The 23,628-nt window shown below is 42.8% G+C and overlaps 1 protein-coding gene across 1 annotated transcript; it reads right to left on the bottom strand.

The window, feature by feature from the left end:
- Positions 1 to 21,479: 21,479 nt before the first annotated feature.
- Positions 21,480 to 23,350, bottom strand: LOC126989474 (netrin receptor DCC-like). The gene is made up of 4 exons (XM_050848057.1): positions 23,313 to 23,350; positions 23,099 to 23,243; positions 22,707 to 22,928; positions 21,480 to 22,209 (listed from the first exon to the last, which is right to left on the bottom strand). The coding sequence occupies exons 1-4, from the start codon at positions 23,348 to 23,350 to the stop codon at positions 22,033 to 22,035; spliced, it is 582 nt and encodes a 193-aa protein (XP_050704014.1). The 3' UTR covers positions 21,480 to 22,032.
- Between the last annotated feature and the right edge of the window lie 278 nt (positions 23,351 to 23,628).

The following is a 23,628-nucleotide window of genomic DNA, read 5'->3' as shown; positions in this document are numbered from 1 at the left end:
GCGGATGTGTTTTGTGTATTGCACAACCTGTAGATTATAGAGTAATATATAGACACGCAGTTACAGACTAGCAGAGTAGAGTACTGCCTGGTGCTTACAGACTTAGAGTTCAGACAGAGCTTAGAAATGTGGAGTAAATTTATTGATGTGTGTCTAATGAATTAATTATCTAGTAAAACTAAAGCAAATAATATCACGGATTCATTTCCTTTCAAACTTACACAACGTAATGTGTCTAGAATTTAGGGGAAGGTCAGGAGGAGGGGGCGAATTTTACTTAGTGACTATGAAGTACAAATATATAGTAAATAAACTGCAAACTGTGACTGGTGGAATGTTAGATACTTAGTAACGACAGATGAGTGAGTCACTGTGTGTGTGTGTGTGTGTGTGTGTGTGTGTGTGTGTGTGTGTGTGTGTGTGTGAGGAGGGTGAAGAGTGAGATAGAGAGGAGGCTTATCACCCTTGCTTGTCACCTTCACCCCGATGCCTTACTGCTGGAGAGAGAGAGAGAGAGAGAGAGAGAGAGAGAGAGAGAGAGAGAGAGAGAGAGAGAGAGAGAGAGAGAGAGAGAGAGAGAGAGAGAGAGATTGTAATGTGTGTCGTGTGGCTGAGTAATGTCGTACATTGCAGTCTTAGACCTTATTCCCACTTCACACGGTAGAATTCAGTGCTTCTTCCTTAAATACTTTTAATGCGAATGTTTCCATAATTATACAAATAATAATATTAAAAAAATATGAACCGGCAGCGCTGAGCTCTTCTTATCGCACGAGTTTTCCTGTTGTCGCCTGTTTCCCCTGATACAGTGAGTTGCCGATGAAAAGATTTTCACAGAGGAAGGGTAATATTAGCTATTGTTTTATTATTATTATCATTATTACTGTTATAGAGGGCTTTTCGATGTATTTCTTACTAGAATTTAATGCAATGAAGCATTAGAATAAAGTAATTTTCTTTTCACATTTGCTAAGCATCTCGAAAATTTATAATACTGATCCATAAGTTGTAAACTGGCATTCTGAGCATAAGTCCTACACAGTACACTGGCAGCTAGGTCATCAGTTTGGTAAGAGTTTGCCTTCGAAGGAAGAAGTACTGCTCCTTCCTTGCTTTGCTCCTCGCTGATAATACAGTTTGCCAGTGATGGTTTAAAAGGATATTATAATCAAGTTTACAAAGCCTTATTGTTCTGTGCTGACTGCTACAGCAGCTGAAAATGGCGTCACATAGCAGTGAAGTGTGGAAATATTTTATGAGCAAGTCAAGTGACCTAGCACAGTGTCTGTTGTGCAAGAAAGATTATTCACGAAAGGGACGTGGAACTACATCTTTGAAAAACCACTTGAAATCAGTGCATAAAGAACAGTTTGAAGAGTTAATGGCAAAAGAGACAAAGAAGTTGGAAGAAAAAATAAATATAGAAAAAACACCTTTGCAAAAAGCAAAGACAGATGCTAAGCAAAGGAATGTTGCTGAGTATTTTCAGAGTGCAAAATTATGGGATGCTTCTAACCCTAAGGCAAAGAAACTGGATAAATGCATTGCAGAAATGTTAGTCATGGATGATTTGCCTTTCAGTCATGTTGAGGACATAGGATTCATGAGACTGATGACTGAAGCTGCTCCACTATACAGTCTAAAGCAGCGAAATTTCTATTCATCAATGATATGTAGTGATATGTATGAGTCTGTTTTCAAGAAAATAAAAGAAATAATTGATGAAGTGAAGCAAGACAACAAACTTTCCTTCACAACTGATGTGTGGTCAGATACCTCAGCAGGTGTCTCATTGCTGAGTTTAACTGCACATACCATAAATAAGGAATTTGAAAGAACAAACTTTGTGCTAGGTGCTGAACCACTGGAAGAACGACATACAGGAGAGTATATTTCCAAAATGTTTGATGATATGCTGATGAAGTGGGACATATCTCGTACAAATGTGCACTGTGTTCTGCGTGATGCTGGAGCACATATGAAAAAAGCTCTGTTTCTCTCAGGTGTAAATAATTTGGATTGCACTGTGCATAAAATACAGCTGATTGCTAAAACTGGGTTATCATCACATTGTGATATAGAAAACATGATAAAAAAAACTCGTAGTATTGCTACGCACTTTCATCACTCAACTATGGCACAAGATGAACTTCAAAAGATTCAGGACAGGCTGCAAGTACCTAAACTCTCTGTTATTCATGATACACACACAAGATGGAATAGCACCTTACACATGCTAAGAAGAACACTAGAAATAAAGGAATCTGTGTGTGTGTATGCTGCTACCAACTCCAAAATCAAACAGCTCAGCAATACTGAGTGGTTGATTATGCATAAATGTGTACAAGCCTTACAACCTTATGAAGATATCACAAAAAAAAACTTAGTGACTCCCCATCATCAACAGCAGCTGAAGTGATTCCACTTGCAAAGTCCTTAAAACACACTCTTCAGCATACCACATCAGTAGTTTCTAACCCTGTTGAAGAAACTCATACTTCAGATACAAGCTCTGAAGATGAACCAGGCTCAGGATCAGTGATTGAGTTAAATGAAGACAGACAAGCAACACAGGCAGTAAACTTCATGAAAGAAACAATGCAAGCTGATGTTGAGAAAAGATTTTCTTGGATTGTAAATTGAAGATCTTTACAGAATTGCAACATATATTGACCCAAGATACAAGAGTAAATTTTTTTCTTCAGCTCACGTCACTGATCAAGTAAAATCATCACTTGCCAGAGTATGTGAGGAGCTTCGTCAGACGACTATTCTAGAAGAGGAAGATGGAGAACCAAGAAGGAAACGAAGAAGAGCTGATATGAGTGATACACTTACCACCTGTGGAACATTAGATGAAGCAATGACCTCTATTCTTGCCTCCAGCAGTGATGATGAAGCAGAAAACTCATCTGTAGTAACTTTACTCATGAAATATATTGAGAAATATCACAGAGAGAAAAGAATAAGTGGAACAAGTCAAGATAGTTTGCAATGGTGGAAGACAATGAAGACAGTCTACCCTGATTTGGCAAAGGTAGCTTGCCAATATCTCTCCTGTCCACCAAGTAGCGTTCCTAGTGAGCAGCTGTTTAGTAGTGCTGGCATGATATATGACGCTAAGCGCAATCGGCTTTTGTCAGAAAAGGTAGATAAGCTACTGTTTTTGAAACGAAACTTGCCCATCTTGAACTTTAAATATTAAGTAATAAATATGTGTTTATAGTATCAGTTCAATCAGTTGGTTATAGATTTATAGTTAACCACTTTCAAAAGGGTGGAGGTTGGGGAAAGTGGTCGGTGGGATGCACGACGAGTTGGGTCCACGTCCCGCATCCTGGTAACGCACAAAATGTGTGGCTGAAACTCGTCATAAAACTTTATTGTAACAAAAAGTACTTCCACTTTACTTCCACTAGTATACTCAGGAACTCCCTTCCTGCGTCTGTATTTACGTCTTCCTATGACTTAAATACTTTCAAAGAGAGAAGTATCAACTATTAATTAAGACACCATTCGAACTCATTTGGCAGTATTTTGGTTCTCCCACCTGATTTTTATTTGTTACTTCTCCTGTCTGCATGGTCTGACACTGAAACAGGCTTTTATTTTGGGGGGGTCCTCTTGGTGAGAACGTTTGACGTAAAAACATCCGCATCCGCATCCGCATCCGCGAGGATGTCATATTTTGATATCCGCATCCGCATTTGCATCCGCATTTTAGTAGAAACTTATATCCGCATTCACATTTGCATCCGCAAAATGACATCCGCATATACATCCGCATCCGCGGACGTCTGAAATTCGACATCCGATACATCTCTAATATATATATATATATATATATATATATATATATATATATATATATATATATATATATATATATATATATATATATATATATATATATATATATATATATATATACGATGCAATACTAATCAGTTTTCAAGATCATTAATCCCTGCCCTAAAGAAACTATGGAACTCTCTTCCAGAAGAGGTTGTTAATTCCTGTTCATCTAATTTATTGAAAAATAGGGTTAACTCCTTTCTTCTAAAACATCACATCTCATTTCCATAGCTATGCTGGGCCCTCCTTAGAGACACAATCACGTTTGGGGTTATAGTCATTTTGACTATTCTTTGGGGCTCCCTCCTAGTTCTGATAATAATAATAATATTAATAATAATAATAATAATAATAATAATAATAATAATAATAATAATAATAATAATAATAATAATAATAATAATAATAATAATAACACTGGGATGTCTCATGACACCACACCGGTATTGATCTAGACAGGGGTGGCAGGGCTGCAGGGGAAGAAGTGGGTGGCTGGGGAAGACAACGAGTGCTCAGGACTGACTGTAAGCAGCTGTTTGGGGTGTGTGGATGTCGTGCCTTTCATGGGCACTCCTTAATTATGTAGGCTCATTATACTTCAAAGCAGCTAAATTAGTGATCATCTAAACCAGAAAGTAAAATTAGTAGTTTATTTACCAAGTCTTATAAGGCACCGTTATCGAACACAGGATTATCATCTGTCAAATAATATAGGTAGCGTGACTTTGAGAATAACTATGACTCCCTTGGGGTAACCGAGCACGCTCAGCCCCCTTGACCACCCGTAAGGCGCGCCCCAGCTTGCACGCAGCATGGTTTATGGCCTCTTGGTGCAAAGGTTCGCAGGAAAGCTGTGTGTCCCGCAGTACTGAGACAAAATAACGTTCCTGCCGAGCGCTGCAGACCATATCGAAGTGACGAGAGTCAAGGCAGCGCAGGTTCAAATGGCGGGAGTGTCAAAAAACTGTTAACGGAGCGCACAGTGCGTGCCCGAGCTTAAGCCTCGTAGCCTGCCTGAACCACAGACTGGATTAGGTGAGTAGGGCTCCGTCCCCGTGGAGAAGGCGTGCGGGTAGCCCAACATTCCTGCGGGAGTGGGGGGGAATAAGAAATGCGGATATGTACCGCCCTCGGTCCCACTTGTGAAAGAAGGTTTGACTTATGCTTGCGGTAAGGCGAGTAAAGGGGCCCGCAGGGGTCGAGAGTCCCGTGGGCCAGCTCGTCTGGGTGGTGCGGGCTGGCTAGAACACATGGTTACTTCTGGTGACTGGACTCCCCGTGGTCCCGCTGGACGCACTGCGCAGGGGGCTACCCGCCCCCCCTAGCTCGGAAGGGCAACGCAGTGTGACTAAACAGTCACTGGTTTACCGCGAAAGCGGATGCGCCAGGAGATCTTTGCCTCCCTGGTTTTCCTTCCCACCCACATCCAGGGTGGGAGGGCCCTGGCGTAGTTGCCCGGCACTGTGGCCTTGCGGGCTCACGCCGGGCGTATAGGGTAGCGCCCTGGGGTGCCTACCCGGGCGTTCGGGTTGTGGAGGGTTCTGAATATCTCCCTGTTGGCTCGCTGCTTCGGGGAAGACTCTTGCCCATCCTCTGAATTGACTCGAGTGGTAAAGTCCGTGGTGCTCGTAGCCGTCGAGGTTACCTTATGGTAGCTACGAAGCGATAAAGCCACGGACGCGCATCCGAAAACAGCACAGAGTGTCGGCCTTCCAGTTTTGTAAAACTGGACCCGTAAAAAGTTTTTTGCGGCAGTGTTGGGTCTGCGAAAAAGCCTACGTGGTTAACACGATGGTGCAGACTTGGGCGGTTAAGCTGTCGCAAATACCTGGGCCTTTCTGGGTTGGGTCCAGGCCCCGCTGCTGTGATTGGTCAGGCAGGGGAACATTAGCTGCTGCCTATGAAAACGGGGCTAGGCACCCCAGCAATGGATTAGCGGCTTGAGGCTGTCGCGCCTAATTGCCGAACCCCAAGTAACAGACCCCCCGAGGTGCAGCAGGACTGCGTTAAGCCGGGAGGTGATTGCCGCGAGTGCTAGCCGTGACGACGTTGTTCGTTTCCTTTTCTCAGCGCCCGGAGACCTTTCAATCGCGCGCATTTCGCCACCCGGTGCAGACTGACTGCTTTAAGCCACGGGGCGTACCATATTATGAGTATGATTAGAAGCAAACATGCAGTACTCTGCCGCTGCCTTTATGGCAGGCCAGGGTCGAAAAGCTCATACTCGATTATCTGTGGTGCGGATGCCGGTGGGTATCGTGATTCCGGCCCCGCACCCCTGCGTGGAGCTGTTGAGACCCGTGCCCTTCTGACTAAACATCGGCTATTCGGCGCGAGAAAGTCGTTCAGTTTGATACCTGATGCCCTCAGTACTCACCTGTCCGATGCGTCGTACCGCACTAAAGCCATGGCAAAATACCTTTCAAATGGAGATGTACGATTCCCTGTGTTAGGCGGGGCTCCACGCTCCCTGCCCCCTACTGGCTCAGTCTTTTTGTGTATGGGACATTGGGTGGATAACAAGTGGCGCGTTTTAAAGGGGAGGTGGAGACCGCAGTAACTATAATTGTTGTGAGATTCTGATGGTGAACTAGGGGTCAAGGGACAGGGTCCAGCCTTATGAGACTAAATTGTGTCACTCGTAACACTTAGAGCTTACTTTAATTACTTATAAACCAGCACAAACACACTGGATAAACTATCAGTTTAAACTAACATATAAACACGAAAATAAGTAGCACCGACACACCAAGAAAACATAGCAAGTGTTCCCATTAACATGGGGTAACATGTTACCTGCTCACTCGGTTTTAACAGCACGGAGCCTTGACTACAACTAGTGAGTATTTGCATTCCACCGTTGTTACCCCAGAGAATGACACACATACCATTTGTCCTTTTCCCTCCTCCTCCCGCACACTGCTGCACACAACATGCTGGCTTGGGTCCCGACGGCGGCCAGCCAGCCTACTATCAGACAGACTTGCTTCTACGCCTCTGTATGGGGCGATACCTCGTATAAGAGTCCTCATATATAATATTATAGTCAAAGTATATTGAACACTGAGAGCGGCTCTGCCCTCACCTGCATGGGGCGATACCTCGTACAAGAGTGAGCTCGCTCCCTCGGCCTAGGGCGAGGGAGGACTGGCGCCACCATAAACACTTGCCTGCGCCCTGACGGGCTGGGGCCGACTACCATCCAAGCCCTTCAAGCAAGCCTACCAGCGCTAAAGGCGTAGACGTAAAAAAAAAAATATCTTCCCAAAAATGCTTTGGTGTGTTGTCACGGAGTGCCAAAAGTATTCGCAGGTTAGGCCTGCTTGAGACCTGAGATCTCCTTCATAGGCTTCCAATATCAATGCGTATAAAGTTACTGCTATTATAATTCCATTATATCTATATATATATATATATATATATATATATATATATATATATATATATATATATATATATATATATATATATATATATATATATATATATATATATATATATATAATTACTGCAGAGCGGGGCTATGTGGGACACTTTTTCATGTTTTGGGGGTTACTAGGGTCTGAAATGAAAATCTTGTAACATTTGAAATGCTTTGTTTCATATGAAAAGACGTACAAAACTATGTACTTTCATATACATCTATTGAAAATAATGATACTCTAAATGCTTTTTCCATAATTCAACATAATTAAAAACATTTTCTACCACAGGCATTGGGGCAATGTGGGACATGCTAAATTAGGGAAATTTTTTTTTTTTTTTTTTAATGTATGTACCTATTGCGCCAGTAGGCTTGCTTGAGGGGCCTGGATGGTATTCGATCCCAGCCCGTCATGGCGCAGGCAAGTGTTTACAGTGGCGCCATCTTCTCTTGGCTCATGCTGCCCCCCGGAACTCGTTCTGGATTCTTGGACTGCTTCCTCTAGAGTCCGGGGTGGTGGGTGGTCTTCAGGACAGCATGTGGGTAGTTTTAAACCACTCGGCGGTGACTGAAAATTCCGAGGTGGTAGCGTGAGGATTCGAACTCTTGTCGTCCATCACGCGGTGAATGTGGGCCCAGCACGGTACCACTTGAGCCACCGCCTACCCAATGTTGATCAATCTTAAAGTGGTAGAGACACCTGCATTAAAAATGTCATCACCTATACTGCTAATAAATTTGACCTGTGGTGCCCTTTCTGACTTTGAGTGTTTCTTTACACGGATTTATTTAATCCCCAGTTAGTAGCAGAGGGTAGGGGTGTCCTGCCTGAGACAGTCGCTTGCCCCGGACGGTCCTCCCCCTACCTTCTCTGCTACTACCGGGGGATTAAGGAACCCTTTGTAAAGAAACACTTAAAGTGAAAAAAATGGCACCACAGGTCACATATACTGGCAGTATAGGGGATGACATTGTGGGATGCCAGATCAGTGGTAGTCCTGAGATATGCCTTTGCAGCAGTGTGAAACGGTGAGTGCTTAAATAGGAAAGTTATTATTTTTTTTTATTAACCTTAGTTATGTGGAACACCCGCTGGGGCAATGTGGAACACCCTCTGGGGGTAATGCGGAGCGGCCATCTACACAACGCAAATGAACCTCATTCTAATTTTCCAGGGAAAGGTACCAAACAAAACAGATCCCAATCTGCAGCCGAGCGTTGTGGGTTGCCAGTAGTCGCAGAGCTACACTGTTGCCAACCCAGTGAAACAACTCTCTCTCTCTCTCTCTCTCTCTCTCTCTCTCTCTAATGAGAGAGAGAGAGAGAGTTGTTTCGCTGGAATGGCAACAGTGTAGCTCTGTGACTACTGGTAACCCACAACGCTCGGCTGCAGACTGGGATCTGTTTGTTTGGTGCCTATCGCTGTAAAATTTGAAGGAGGTTCATTTGCATTGTGTAGATGGCCGTTCCACATTACCCCCAGAGGGTGTTCCACTTTGCCCCAGCGGGTGTTCCACATAGCCCCAGTTGATAAAAAAAAAAAAAAAATCCTATTTAAGCACTCACCGTGTCACACTGCTGCAAGTACATAAACTGGACTCACATTGGTATGTAGTTCAAAGCTGGATATTATAGAAATAAGCTAAAGGATGTCATTAACCTTAGCAGTTTACTTTAAAAATAACTCCCTTAAAACATCAGAATTGGAAAAAAGTAAATAAATTTTAATGCATGTCACATTACCTATATTCTTTTCCACAATTGACATTAATGTTTAAGGATCCAATTGAACACTTATAAGGCATTCTAACCTGTCTTACCAACATATAGGACTATTTGGTCCGCATTACCCCCTAATGCCCCACATTGCCCCTGGCGTCCCACATAGCTCCGCTTTACGGTATATATATATATATATATATATATATATATATATATATATATATATATATATATATCTATATATATATATATATATATCTCTATATATATATATTTACATGGGGGAAAATACCATTACAATTGTAGTACATTTCGGGCCATTACATTGAGAGTGTGAGTGATATTTGAGGTGGCTATTTTACTAAGTAACGTATAGAAGTGGGTGGGCTGGGAAGACAGTGTGTTACTGACTGACTGTAACTGTTTGTGTGTGCGAAGTGTAAGTGATATATCAAGGTGCCTGTTGTATGCAACGTTCATAGGTACAGAGACAAAATTAGCGTGTAAATAGCGACTGTTGGTTATATATAGTGTTAGGAAGAGAATAGATAAACAAAGGCGGAGAGTTTAGTACATAGAAACAAAATTAATGTTTAAATAGCGTCTGCTTGTCATCCTTTATTAATTTTTTACAGCTACAATAATGTAAAAAAGCCCGCTATTCGCTGCTCCTATAAAAGCTCAGTGGAGTGGCCGAAAGAAAGATAAATTTCGGAAGAAGAGTTTTTTTTTAACAGCAGAGGAAGCTGTTCTGGGGAAAAAAAGGGAAAAAAAGGATGAAAAAAAGCCCGCCAATCACTGCTCCTACAAGAGTCAAGAGGAATGGCCGAAAGATTGGTCAATTTATGTCCTGATACCCTCCTCTTGAAATAGAGATACAGGTAAATGAAGATTGTTCCAGAGTTTACAAGCGTGAGGGATGAGAGAGTGAAGATGCTGGTTAACTCGTGCATAAGGGATTTGGACAGTACGTATAGGGGTGAGCTTGAGTAGAAAGTCAAAGCTGCGGGGCCGCGGGAAGGGGGCGACGGAATTTAAGAGGTTGAAGACTATCAGTAGGAGGAGGAGAGCTGATGAGACGAAGAGCCTTAGACTCCACTCTGTCCAGAAGAGCTGTGTGAGTGGAGCCCACCCCACACGTGAGATGCATACTCCATACGGAGACGATACCGAACGCCCAACATCGAGGAAGCTGATTTAGTGAGAGACGAGATGTGAAGTTTCCAGTTAAGATTTTGAGTTAAGGATAGACCGAGGATGTTTAGTGTTGAAGAAGGTGACATCTGAGTGTTGTCGAAGAATAGGAGATAGGTGTTTTGAAGATTGTGTCGAGTTGATAGGTGGAGAAATTGTTTTTTTAAGGCATTGAAGGACACAAGGTTCCTTTTACCCCACTCGGAAATGATATTAAGGTCTGAGGTTAAGCGTTGTGCAGCCTCCAGCCTTGAGTCATGTAATTCCTGTTGAGAGGGTCTTCTGTTGAAAGAAGTTGAATAATGCAGAGTGGAGTCATCAGCGTATGAATGGATAGGACAGTTTGCTATGGAAAGAAGATCATTGATGAGTAACAGGAAGAGAGTGGGTGATAAGACAGAGCTCTGTGGAACACCACTGTTAATAGGTTTAAGAGAAGAACAGTGACCGTGTACCACAGCTGAGATAGAACGGCCGGAAAGGAAACTGGAGATAAAGGAACAGAGAGAGGGATAGAATCCGATAGAGGGCAGTTTAGAAAGCAAAGACTTGTGCAAGACTCTATCGAAGGCTTTCGATATGTCTAGTGCAACTGAGAAAGTTTCACCGAAACGGCTAAGAGAGGATGACCAAGAATCAGTTAAGAGAGCAAGAAGATCGCCAGTAGAACGCCCCTTGCGGAACCCAAACTGGCGATTAGATAGAAGGTTAAAAGTGGAAACTGGCTTTTGAATCTTCCGGTTAAGGATTGATTCAAAAACTTTAGATAGACAGGAAAGTAAAGCTATAGGGCGGTAGTTTGAGGGATTAGAGCGGTTACCCTTCTTAGCCACAGGCTGAATGAAGGCGTACTCCCAGCAGGAAGGAAAGGTAGATGTTGACAGGCAGAGACGAAAGAGTTTGACCAGGCAGGGTGTCAGCACGGAAGCACAGTTTTTAAGGACAATAGGAGGCACTCCATCAGGTCCATCAGCCTTCTGAGAGCTGTGAACAGAAATGTTTTTATTGCTAATATTTTTATTGCCATTTTCATTGACACAATATTTATCTTTATATTATGGGCATTGTCTTGTTCCCTTCATATTATTGTCATTGTTTTTATTGCCAATATTTTACTGGCACTTTATCTTGCCATTATTTTATTCTCATCATAATACTGCTAGTATTTTATTGACACTTTATTGCCATTATATTACTCCCATTACTTCCTTATTACTTTATTTGCATCATTTTATTCCTATTATTTTACTGAAACAGAGTGATAACACGACGCTAAAAGGTTATAATTCTTTACCGACCAGGGGCAAGGTAAAGTAGGCTACCCCTGAACGCTCCCTTATTAGACTGTATTATGTATTCAGTAGAAGATCCAGGAGGTTGTTCCTCGGGGCAAATAATCTTTACTTGAGGAGAACGAGCAGGAGGGAATGAGGGATGGCTGGCTGCAGGGCGTGGCTGGACGAGCCTTCCTTTGGCACCTCTGAAAAGTGTGAAATCGTATGAAAGTTGCAATACCAGAAAATATATGGAAACTTGTTATTTGGGGTAAAGGTACAGGCCCCCGAAGTCTTGGACGGTTATGATGAAGCTAGGAAAGTAAATGGACCCTGTGTATTGACTAGTATACTTTAATTAAACCATTTATTTAATTATATTCACTTAACTTTCGCGAACATAAGTACAAAGTCGGTAACCAGTCGAGCTATGGATGTCCCCACTCACAGGATACTTGTTCTGCATCTTGTGAATTAACCTGCCTTTGTGTGTGTGTGTGTGTGTGTGTGTGTGTGTGTGTGTGTGTGTGTGTGTGTGTGTGTGTGTATTTCACCTTTTGGTCTGCTGCGGGTCTCTTTCGAGACAGGCAGCCGTTCCCCAACGGAAGAGCACAGAGCTAGTAGTACCGATCTTTGGGTAGGACTGAGACCACTCACACAGCACACCGCGACAACGAGGTCACAACTCCTTGCCTGACGTCGCGTACCTACTCAGTGCTAGGTGAACAAGGGCTACACGTGAAGGAAGATAAACCCAACTTATCTTCACCCGACCTTGGAATTGAGCCCCGGGCCTTCTGGTTGTGAGCCAGACGCTCTACCCTGTGTGTGTGTGTGTGTGTGTGTGTGTGTGTGTGTGTAGAATTGGAAATTCAGTATAATTTGAGGGGATAACAACATTCCGGCGAGTTAGGGAGAGATCTGAGGCTCCGAGACGTCCACAACAAGGAAGGAGTTAATTAGACAAATAGACCCTTCGTGTTTGATGATGACGATGATGATGTTGATAATGCGAAAATAGATCCCTTACTAAGGCCGGTGTCACACTGGGCGGTTTTGCCGCGCGGTATTACGCGGCAGCCGCCCAACACCGCAGCACGCTGCGGCAGAATCGCCCTGCCGCGCTGCCGTTGCCCGCCGCGATTGAGGACACAACACACAATTCAATGCACGTGGTCACACAAGGTGGTTCTGCCGCGCGGTCGACCACCATGCTTGATGTTGATTTGATAGTTCATTTAGTGTAATTGTCAATCTTTCCCCGGCAGATATTGCCCTCCAATACTGTGTGTTTTGTTTGGAGATGTGAGGCCTTAGAACTTGCAGCAATTTATCAAATGACCTTGGTCATTCGGCAATTAGAAATAAGAACGTCGGAGTCTGCAAGAGGCCGATAGGCCTGTACAAGGCAGCTCCTTTGAACCTAAGCTCCAGTGAATCTAACCCCACCTGATATCACTGTCCAAGAATTTATCTAATCTATTTTTTTTAATGCGACAGTTGTATTGCCACTCACCACATGACTGCTTAGCCGGTTCCTCTCATCTACCAATGTTAGTAAACCAATTTTTGTCTATGTCCTTGTTGAATCTGAATCTATCCAGTTAAAACCCATTACTACGTGTCCTACCTGGTTCTCTTACCAACATAACCTTATTAATATCCCCCTTATTAAAGCCCTTCATCCATTTATAAAACTCGATCACGCACCCTTCGCCTTCTTGAGAATGCATGTTTAACTGTTTCAGTCTTTCTTTGTATGGCAAGTTTCGTAGCCCTTGAATCATCATAGTAGTCATCCTTCTCTGCATCGATTCTAACATTTTGATATCCATTCTATAGTAAGGTGACCATAACTGAACAGCATAATAAAGATGAGGTCTAACTAATGCTACATATAGTTTGAGGAAGACTTCAGCGCTTCTATTGATTACGCTCCTTGAAATAAAACCCAGTACCCTGTTTGCTCGATTTCTAGCTTGAATGCATTGTGCCCTTGGACCAAGAGCAGAGCTCACTAACACCCCCTATTCTCATAAAACTTCTCAAACTTTTCTCTTGTTTTCCTCCAAGCATGAAATGGGTGAACCCAATTTCTCAGACATGTGGACTCTTAAGTAATCCCTCTGCCTCAAGGACACAAACAACCTTGAAGTTGGCGCTGCCGCGCGGCGAAACCGCCCAGTGTGACATGAAGCTGGTCAATGTCATTATAAGGAATGTCAGGACACGAGCATCGGGGGGAGGGAGTATGAGGGAGGGATGGGAGGTATAGCTGTGACGTATAATGGGGTAGCGATGACAGAAAACGGATGAAGTAATGCTTGATTAGAGACTACAGTAAAATGTCAACTTTAACGTTTATTTTGTTCTTACATTAAATTTTGTTACCACACGCAATGTAATGTTATAGTTTTTTTTTATTGTGAAGACTTGGTAATAGGTTAATTTTCATGACGATCAAGAATCGATCAATTTAACAATTCGTTTATAAAAAGTTAGATTGGAAAACTGGTTTAACGATAGACTTATATGGTTTCCTTGCTCTTCATATGTGTTTCATAATTCAGTAAACATGAGGATAAGGTAGGACATCTACTACTACAACATTTATAGTTATAAAACTCTTTGGGCCCACTCATTTACTACAACCATAGGCGGCGGGGGAGGGTGGCTTTTAGGGCTTCAGCCCCAGATCTTTCATCAAAAGACCCAGATCTTTCTTTAAGGTTTTAAGGTGTTAAGATATTTTTTTTTACTTAATTCATTATACAGTAAATTGATTCTAGTGTAGGACGTATCATAAATTAATTTTGTCATTATACCAAAGCCCCTTATGTCTCCAAAAGAAGAAGAATCTATGGGGATGTTTTTATTTTTTTTCCCAGGGGAGCATACGCCCGGACCCCTCCCCATTGCCAGACAGGGTTTAAGTCCCCGATGTCTACAATGTCTGGCATCGATCCTGATTACAGCAGAGGATACTATCTGATGTTACACCAGACAGCCTATATTAGTGACATCACTGCCATCGTAAATCTGAAATATTTAATATATATATATATATATATATATATATATATATATATATATATATATATATATATATATATATATATATATATATATATATATATATATATATATATATATAAAGTTGCGTTCTGCAGCCTCTAGCCTGGAGTCATGTAATTCCTGTTGAGAGGGTCTTCTGTTCAAAGAAGTTGAATAATGCAGAGTGGAGTCATCAGCATATGAGTAGATAGGACAGGTTGTTATGGAAAGAAGATCACTGATGAATAACAGGAAGAGAGTGGGTGATAGGACGGAGCCCTGTGGAACACCACTGTTCATATGTTTAGGAAGAACAGTGACCGTCTACAACAGCAGAGATAGAACGGTCGGAAAGGAAACTGAGATAAAGGAACAGAGAGAAAGATAGAATCCGAAAGAGGGCAGTTTAGAAAGCAAAGACTTATGCCGGACTCTATCGAAGGCTTTCGATATGTCTAGTGCAACTGAGAAAGTTTCACCGAAACGGCTAAAAGAGGATGACCAAGAATTAGTTAAGAGAGCAAGAAGATCGCCAGTAGAACGCCTCTTGCGGAACCCATACTGGCGATGAGATAGAAGGTTAGAAGTGGAAAGGTGCTTTTGAATCTTCCGGTTAAGGATTGATTCAAAAGCTTTAGATAGACAGGAAAGTAAAGCTATAAGGCGGTAGTTTGAACGATTGGAACGTTCACCCTTCTTAGGCAGAAGCTGTACGAAGCCGTACTTCCAGAAGGAAGGAAAGGTAGCTGTTGATAGGCAGAGACGAAAGAGTTTGACCAGGCAGGGTGTCAGCACGGAAGCATAGTTTTAAGGACAATAGGAGGCACTCCATCATGTCAATAAGCCTTCTGAGAGTTGAGACCAGAGAGGGCATAAACAACATCATTCCTAATAATCTAAATAACAGGCATAAAGGAGTCAGAGGGGGGTGAGTAGGAGAAACATGCCCAGAATCGTTCAGAGTGGAGTTGTTACAGAAAGTTTGAGCGAAGAGTTCAGCCTTAGAGATAGATGAGACGGCAGTGCTGCTGTCTGGGTTAAGATGAGGCGGGAAAGAGGAAGAAGTGAAATTGGAGGAGATATTTTTGGCTAAGTGCCAGAACTCTCTGGAAGAAATAGAGAAAACAAGGTGTTGACATTTTCTATGGATAAAGGAGTTTTTTTGATAAGTCGAAGAATATATTTGGCACGATTCCGGGCGGAAATGTAATGATCATGGTTAGAGGGAGTTCGAGGGCCTTGGTACATTTTGTGAGCTGCCTCTATCTTTGACAGCACGAGAACAAGCGTGATTAAACCAAGGTTTTTAGCATGGGGAGTAGAGAAAGTATGTGGAATGTATGCTTCCATTCCAGAGATAATCACCTCTGTGATGCGCTGAGCACACACAGAGGGGTCTCTATCCTGGAAGCAAATCGGAAATCGGAAAAGTACATCCTCAGGTCGTCCCACCGAGTTGAAGCAAAATGCCAGAAGCATTGCCTCTTTGGAGGGTCCAGAGGGTGTACAGGAGTGATAGGACAGGATACAGAAATAAGGTTGTGATCGGAGGAGCCCAACGAAGAGAACAGGTTGACAGAGTAAGCAGAAGGATTAGAGGTAAGGAAGAGGTCTAGAATGTTGGGCCGGTCTCCAAGACGATCGGGAATACGTGTAGGGTGCTGAACCAACTGCTCCAGGTCGTTGAGGAGAGCAAAGTTGTAGGCTTGTTCACCTGGCTGGTCAGTGCAAGAGGATGAAAGCCAAAGCTGGTGAACATTGAAATCTCCCAAGATGGAGATTTCAGCGAAGGGAGAGTGGGTCAAGATGTGCTCCACTTTAAAGTTCAAATAGTCAAAGAGTTTTACATAGTTAGTAGAGTTAGGTGAAAGATAAACAGCACAGATGTATTTAGTAATAGAATGACAATGAAGTCTTAGCCAGATGGTGGAAAATTCAGAAGAGTCAAGGTCGTGGGCACGAGAGCAAGTGATGTCGTTGCGCACGTAGGCGCAACATCCAGCTTTGGATTGAAATTTAGGATAGAGATAGTAGGAGGGAACAGAGTAGAGGTTGTTGTCCGTAGCCTCAGAAACCTGTGTTTCGGTGAGGAAGAGTAGGTGAGGTTTAGAGGAGGAGAGATGGTGTTCCACAGAATGAAAATTAGACCGGAGGCCGCACATGTTGCAGAAATTGATAAGGAGGAGGTTCGAGGAGTTATCAAGACACCTCTCAAGTCGGCAGCCAGAAGGGGAGTCCTCCCTGGGGGAATTTATGGTCCCCCCCCCCAGGTGGGGACTCCGAGGTAGTGTTTTCGTTAGCCATTTTGAATTTTGAATTTTGGGAAAAGGTGTGTGTGTTGTGTGAATGTAGTGTGGTGTAGAAAGAGAGAGGAACTGTCTTTAGAGAGCATGCTGAACTGCTCTCTGGTGTTAATGAGACAAAAGGGAAACGGTTAGTGAGGCCATGGGAAGGGTCTTTGTAGGGCTTCAGCACCCTCCTCGCTTCTCATATATCCTCACCGGAAGTAGCTCACGCCCGTTCGGTAGGTGTCTTCCTACCTACTCCTACTAAATATATGGCTCTTCGTCTCATCAGCTCTCCTCCTCATACAGAGAGTCTTCTACCTCTTAATTACCGCCGCCATGCTGCCTCTCTTTCTCTCTTCTATCGATATTTCCACGCTGACTGCTCTTCTGAACTTGCTAACTGCATGCCTCCCCTCCTCCCGCGGCCCCGCTGCAAGCGACTTTCTACTCATGCTCATCCCTATACTATCCAAACCCTTTATGCAAGAGATAACCAGCATCTTCACTCTTTCATCCCTCACTCTGGTAAACTCTGGAACAATCTTCCTGCATCTGTATTTCATCCTGCCTACGACTTGAACTCTTTCAAGAGAAGGGTATATGGACACCTCTCCTTCCGATATTGACCTCTTTCGGCCACCTCTGGATTATATTTAGAGAGGTAAGTAGAGGCATTTTTATTATTGTTTTTTTGGGTGCCCTTGAACTGTTTCCTATATTATATATATATATATATATATATATATATATATATATATATATATATATATATATATATATATATATATATATATATATATATATATATATATATATATATATATATATATATATTGATTAATGTTAAATTAAAGGTCTTGCTCTAGTGTAAGTTGCCAGATAGCTACATGATGTTCTCTTAAACTGCCGGTAAATAATAAGCATGAAATGAATAACTCAAGTCTAAGCTATCCACACATATATTGGCAAATACTGCTATAACTCACTGACAGCCTTTGCGTCGTCATTGAGACAGATATGTATTATGTAAACAGTCGCAGCGCTTCAACACGAGTTTTTAATACGAGTCTATCCTTAAAATACGTTTTTCGTTATTTACTTCTTCAAATCGTGTTGTCGGTAAACAAATTTGTAGAAGTAGAGAAAAATATATTAATGAAATCATGAATGTTAAGCAATAGATTGCATGTAAATAACTAAGTGACTTGAAAAACTCTTTGTGAATTTTTAAGTCCTGAGTATATTTGGTCATTAAATGCTTAATATTTTTTTTTTTTTTGCGGAAAATTTAAAACTCAAGCCAAGGCTATCCACGCTTATGTTGTCGTATAGCGCCTCTCTGACAGGAGAAGGATGCTTGGACGGGTGATTTCTGACATCAGTGCCCTAAATTACGTAAGATAAGGCCATGTCCACACTTGCATCACGTCTGGTGGAGCGAAAGACTTTGTTTGGCCCATAAGAACCGTACTACATAGCGACAATCTCTCTCTCTCTCTCTTTCCATAGACTCTGGCTTTACAGCAATGCCTGGCAATGTTACCCGGAGACCTCATGACCTATTAATACCATTGTGCAGGACATCACATCGTATGGAGTATGCATCTCATGTGTGGGGGGGCTCCACTCACACAGCTCTTCTGGACAGAGTGGAGGCTAAGGCTCTTCGTCTCATCAGCTCTCCTCCTCATACTGATAGTCTTCTACCTCTTAAATTCCGCCGCAATGTTGCCTCTCTTTCTATCTTCTATCGATATTTCCACGCTGACTGCTCTTCTGAACTTGCTAACTGCATGCCTCTTCCCCTCCCGCGGCCCCGCTGCACTCGACTTTCTACTCATGCTCATCCTTATACTGTCCAAACCCCTTATGCAAGAGTTAACCAGCATCTTCACTCTTTCATCCCTCACGCTGGTAAACTCTGGAACAATCTTCCTTCATCTGTATTTCCTCCTGCCTACGACTTGAACTCTTTCATGAGAAGTGTATCAGGACACCTCTCCTCCAGTATTTGATCTTCCTTTCGGCCACCTCTTTTGTTTCTTTTTTAGGAGCAGCGAGTAGCGGGCTTTTTTTTTATTATTGTTTTCTTTTTTTGTGTGCCCTTGAGCTGCCTCCTTTGTTGTAAAAAAAAAAAAAAGAGCATCCTATCAAGAGGAGCTAAAATCTGGAATGACTTACCACAACACTTAAAAACTGATGAGAATATAAGATTGTTCAAACCAAATTAATAAAAAGGCTTCTCAGTACCTATGAGAACTTATGGTCACATTGATTTTTTAATTTATTTTATAGCGTTTTTGAATGGTTCATTGCGTTTTTTTTTCTCACATTATTTTTGCAAACTCCGACTGATTGCTGTAAATTTCATTATTTCAATAATAATCAAGCTATTTTCAAGTTTTTATTTCATGTGTACACTTGTTTACTGCTAGAGTGATGTCAACTAAGTTTTTTTTTCCCATGTTCGTATTGTATACATTTTTCACTTCGACTGACCTATACATTTATACATTGTTGAAATATATGTAAGTTATTATGCTTTATGTGGCCTAAACCTGTCCCTTGTTATGTACTTTCTTTACGAGTCTTCAGGTCCTAAGAAAGCCTCGGCTTAATGGCCCTGGCTTAAAATAAAAACTACATTTGTAATTTACCAATATGTATATAACTATATATATATATATATATATATATATATATATATATATATATATATATATATATATATATATATATATATATATATATATATATATATATATATATATATATATATATATATATATATATATATATATATATATATATATATATATATATATATATATATATATATATATATATATATATATATATATATATATATATATATATATATATATATATATACACACACACACACACACACACACACACACACACACACACACACCGGGTTTAACGTTACCAATAATTTATGCTTCTTAGAATAATTCGCGTATTTGTATAATGAATCGAGTCCGAGTGTCCATTTATGAGGGAGTAAGTCTGTCATTACGTGTGTTGATGGTGTGAAGTTTCTGGTTTGTGTTTAGTGAATGTGTTGGTGTGTGGTATGTTGGTATGTTGTGGCGTTTGTTGATATATGTGGTGATGGCGTTGGTGATACTGCGGTGAACTAACGAGATAGAATGTAGATTGAGGGTAGAAACACACATGTCAATTGATAGACTCTCACAGAAGTAGTTGGTGAGGCAGAAGGAAAAGGAGTAAACGAGTGTCAGTCTTATTGTTGTTACCATTAGAAAATCCGCCTTCACCCTTATGGTACCTTCACTAAAACTCTTCAGGTTACCTTGGCGGATATCCCCAGCCAAGGAAATACCATTAACCAGCACCATCTTTTCCCAAAAATCCCCCAATCACATGTAGCCGGAGTTGAAGGGATGGAGGAGTGGCTTTTTCGCTTGGCTAATGATATACGCGTAATGGGGAAGGGCAGGAGCTTCTATGCGCTGGTAACTGGGGCGGATAAGATGTGGAGCGATGCAATGCGGACGTAACGATGTTGTTGGGCTCCTCATTGTTAGTCTCGTGATCTTACCTGGCGGCAGTGCTGGAATTGTATGCGTATAGTTGTGTGCTGCTCATTATTCGCTTGCTGCCTTGCTTCCTCTGATGATGCGTGTTGTGTCAGGAAGCCAAACCCATGTCCCTGCCTCCCCGTCCTCCTTACACGTGACAATCTTGCCAATAATAATGGTAGTAAAAGTTGTGTGTAGCTCAATATTCTCTTGCTATCATGCTTCCCTTGATAATATGTATTGCATCAGGAAGCCAAACGCATGTGTCTGTCCCGTCGTCCTCCTTATGCGGGGAACAGAGTAATAAAGCTTCTGGTAATGGTAATAATGAAGAATAAAGCGAGGAAGAGAAGGTAGAGTGTGGGAGAAGACAGTTATGTCATTTCCTGCGGCAGTAATGATCAGGAGAGCGAGTCGAGTCAGACTGCAGCAGCTGCTAATCTAAACCAGAGTGAATGTATAGGAGGCGAGGCTACACACACACACACACACACACACACACACACACACACACACATGCACACACACACACAGCTCAATCGGTAGAGCGCTGCGCTGCAAGGCTTTACGGCCAAACAGGCAGCGGTTTGAGCCCCCATCAGGCCGGATTCTTTCTGTTGACAAGGAGTGGTTACTGTCCTCCCTTGAGCAAGGGGATGGGGGTGGTGTGTGAGGTCCTGGCAGTACCCAGAGATCGCTGAAGATGAGCACATGTTCACGTCGGGCGGGTCCCTGCTGGCGGGACCGAGTCCAACTCGTATTCAGTCAGAGGTGCAGTACACACACCAACACACACACACACACACACACACACACACATACAAGACTTTTAATCAGTATTTATCATGGGAAGAATACTTTCTCTTTGTAATGTTGACGGGTAGTGTATTATTGCGTGTGTGTGTGTGTGTGTGTGTGTGTGTGTGTGTGTGTGTGTGCGTGTGCGTGTGCGTGTGCGTGTGTAGCTTCGCCTCCTATACACTCACCGGTTTTAGGTTATCAGGGTCATTGGATCAAAATGTACATCCGCTGCATCAAAATCCACAGCCTCGCCCAAGTTTATGTTATATATGTACAGTGTGTAATTGTGGTCTCGTGGGCTCTCTTTGTGGCGCTGTGTCGCTTCAGTCTGTACATTACGTTGGTTGAGCTCCGTCAAAGCCTATCCGACCCTAAGCTGTATACGCTCTCTGCACTAACCTGCTCAAGGAAATGCCGAGAAGCAGGACGCGGGAGAATATTTGGCAGGGCGGGGACACAGGAACAGCAAGAGGAAAAAAGAGAACATGATCAGTAGGGACAGGAAAGAGAGGGTTACAGGAGGAGGAGGAGGAGAACCAGAAGGAAATGGGAAATGAACAGCGAGAACAAAAAGTATCTGTGGCTACAATTCAATGAAGAAAAGGTAAGTCCTGCACCATGGGAGGGGATATCCAGCACACCAATACCACATGGGAAACACTCCACTATCCACCATAGAGGCAGAGAAAGACCAGGAACTGTATGTTATCAGGCTACCAGTGAAGAGATATCCAGCACACCAATACCACATGGGAAACACTCCATTATCCACCACAGAGGCAGAGAAAGACCAGGGACTGTATGTTATCAGGCTACCAGTGAATGTGAAATCTGTGCCAATCGCAGCAGACGGGTTAAACCTTTATGGAGTATGTGGTGCTTTTCTTGAGGGCAAAGAGTCGTCTGTTTCCGTCTGTGGCTTTGGTCTTGGAGGAACCTGACTCGCCGCGCTCTTTGTAGCGGATCTTGCAGCTGGTGATGATCCCATTCTGGTGCTCGGCCAGCGGAGGCTCCCAGCAGATGATGAGGTTCTGAAGGGAAAGGCCGTGTGAGGGAAAAAAAGTTATACGATAAATTATCAAAATACAATCTTAAAAAGTTTGAACACTGTGTGAGGCCATGAATGCTTCAACTTAACCCCCTGACTGTGGATTTCCTACCAGAAGACCTCACCAAGCTACAGGAATGGAACACAAACCGGCTGCTACAATTCAGTGGAGAAAAATGTAAAGTCCTGCAGCTTGGGAGGGGATATCCTGCGCACCAATGCCACATTGGATACACTCCACTATCCACCACAGAGCCAGGGAAAGACATGGGAGTAAATGTTTTCAGGCTACCAGTGAAGGCCAAATCCGTGCCAATCGCAGCAGACGGGTCAAATATAATGAATGTGCAAGGGTTAAAAATACTGAAACAATGAATGTGCAACTTGTAGAGATGATGTGAAGGAAACGAACAGAGCAGAAAGCTATTTAAAAACGAGTTTCACAATGTATCTTTGCCTTGGAAGCCTTCCACAACTCACCCTTGAGCTGGCAGCCTCAACGCTCACATTCTGAGGCTCCTTTGAGGGCACGTCTGAGAAGGTTCTGGCAGTGACCTCCGGGGTGGCGTCTCCCCCGCCATTACTGTTGACGGCGGTGAGCCACACGCTGTGCTCAGTGAACTGGTCCAGGCCTTGGAGGTCATGTGACGTACCAGTGACCTTTACTTTGTGTTCTTCTCCTGACCCAACCTGAGGAGAAAACTACAAGGGAGACAATGGTTAAGATACACACTGGGACTTGTACAAACACACGGCTATGGTCACCCTCTACTCAAAGGAAGGTCACTAATGACACACAAGGATATGGGGAGACTTTTGTTAGGCAACAGAGACTCCACATTTAGCACACAGTTCTATAAGGCCGTCCACACCTGCGTATAGAACATGGTGTATCCCGTGATGGGCGTTTTGGCCAGTACGGGCGGCGACCAAGTGGCCTCCAGACTGGTGGGTGAGGTGGAGACAACTTTCAGACTCTGAGGCGGAGGGCAGGTCCAGGTCCGGCTTGGTGAACACCTGCACTGTGTATGGAGGCGCCCACCAGGCTGCCGGAGGTGTGGGCCGCCACCCGCACCATGTAGTTACTCCTGGGACTTAGGTCGCTGATCTGGTCTTGTATTCATCCTGTCCTCGTTGGAGGAGCTGCACTCACGTTCTGGACGCGTTCTCTGCAGTGAAGGGAGGAAAGTGATGTGAATTACTTACTTTTGATGAAATGTTGTATATGTACTGCTAAAATGTTATTATTTCTTTATAATCACTGGAATGGCAGTTGGATAACTCTGTATTTGCTAAATACATCTTAACAGTAGTAGTATTGTGTTGAATTTTTTATGCAATAAATATTCCCAGGTTGTGTCCTTTGGTTCTGACCTGAGTGATCCTTCCTGCTTGTAGAGGA

The sequence above is a fragment of the Eriocheir sinensis genome, unplaced genomic scaffold, assembly GCF_024679095.1.
Source record: "Eriocheir sinensis breed Jianghai 21 unplaced genomic scaffold, ASM2467909v1 Scaffold1185, whole genome shotgun sequence".
Taxonomy (NCBI): domain Eukaryota; kingdom Metazoa; phylum Arthropoda; class Malacostraca; order Decapoda; family Varunidae; genus Eriocheir; species Eriocheir sinensis.
This window is presented reverse-complemented; position numbering and strand designations above follow the sequence as displayed.

What these genes read in the sequence shown, in the direction of transcription:
- LOC126989474 (XM_050848057.1), bottom strand. Translation starts at nt 23,350, where the DNA reads ATGAATACAAGACCAGATCAGCGACCTAAGTCCCAGGA. An exon ending in CAGCGACCTAAGTCCCAGGA is followed by an intron (nt 23,244 to 23,312) that starts GTAACTACATGG and finishes TACACAGTGCAG; the next exon opens with GTGTTCACCAAGCCGGACCT. An exon ending in TTGAGGCTGCCAGCTCAAGG is followed by an intron (nt 22,210 to 22,706) that starts GTGAGTTGTGGA and finishes CTTTCCCTTCAG; the next exon opens with AACCTCATCATCTGCTGGGA.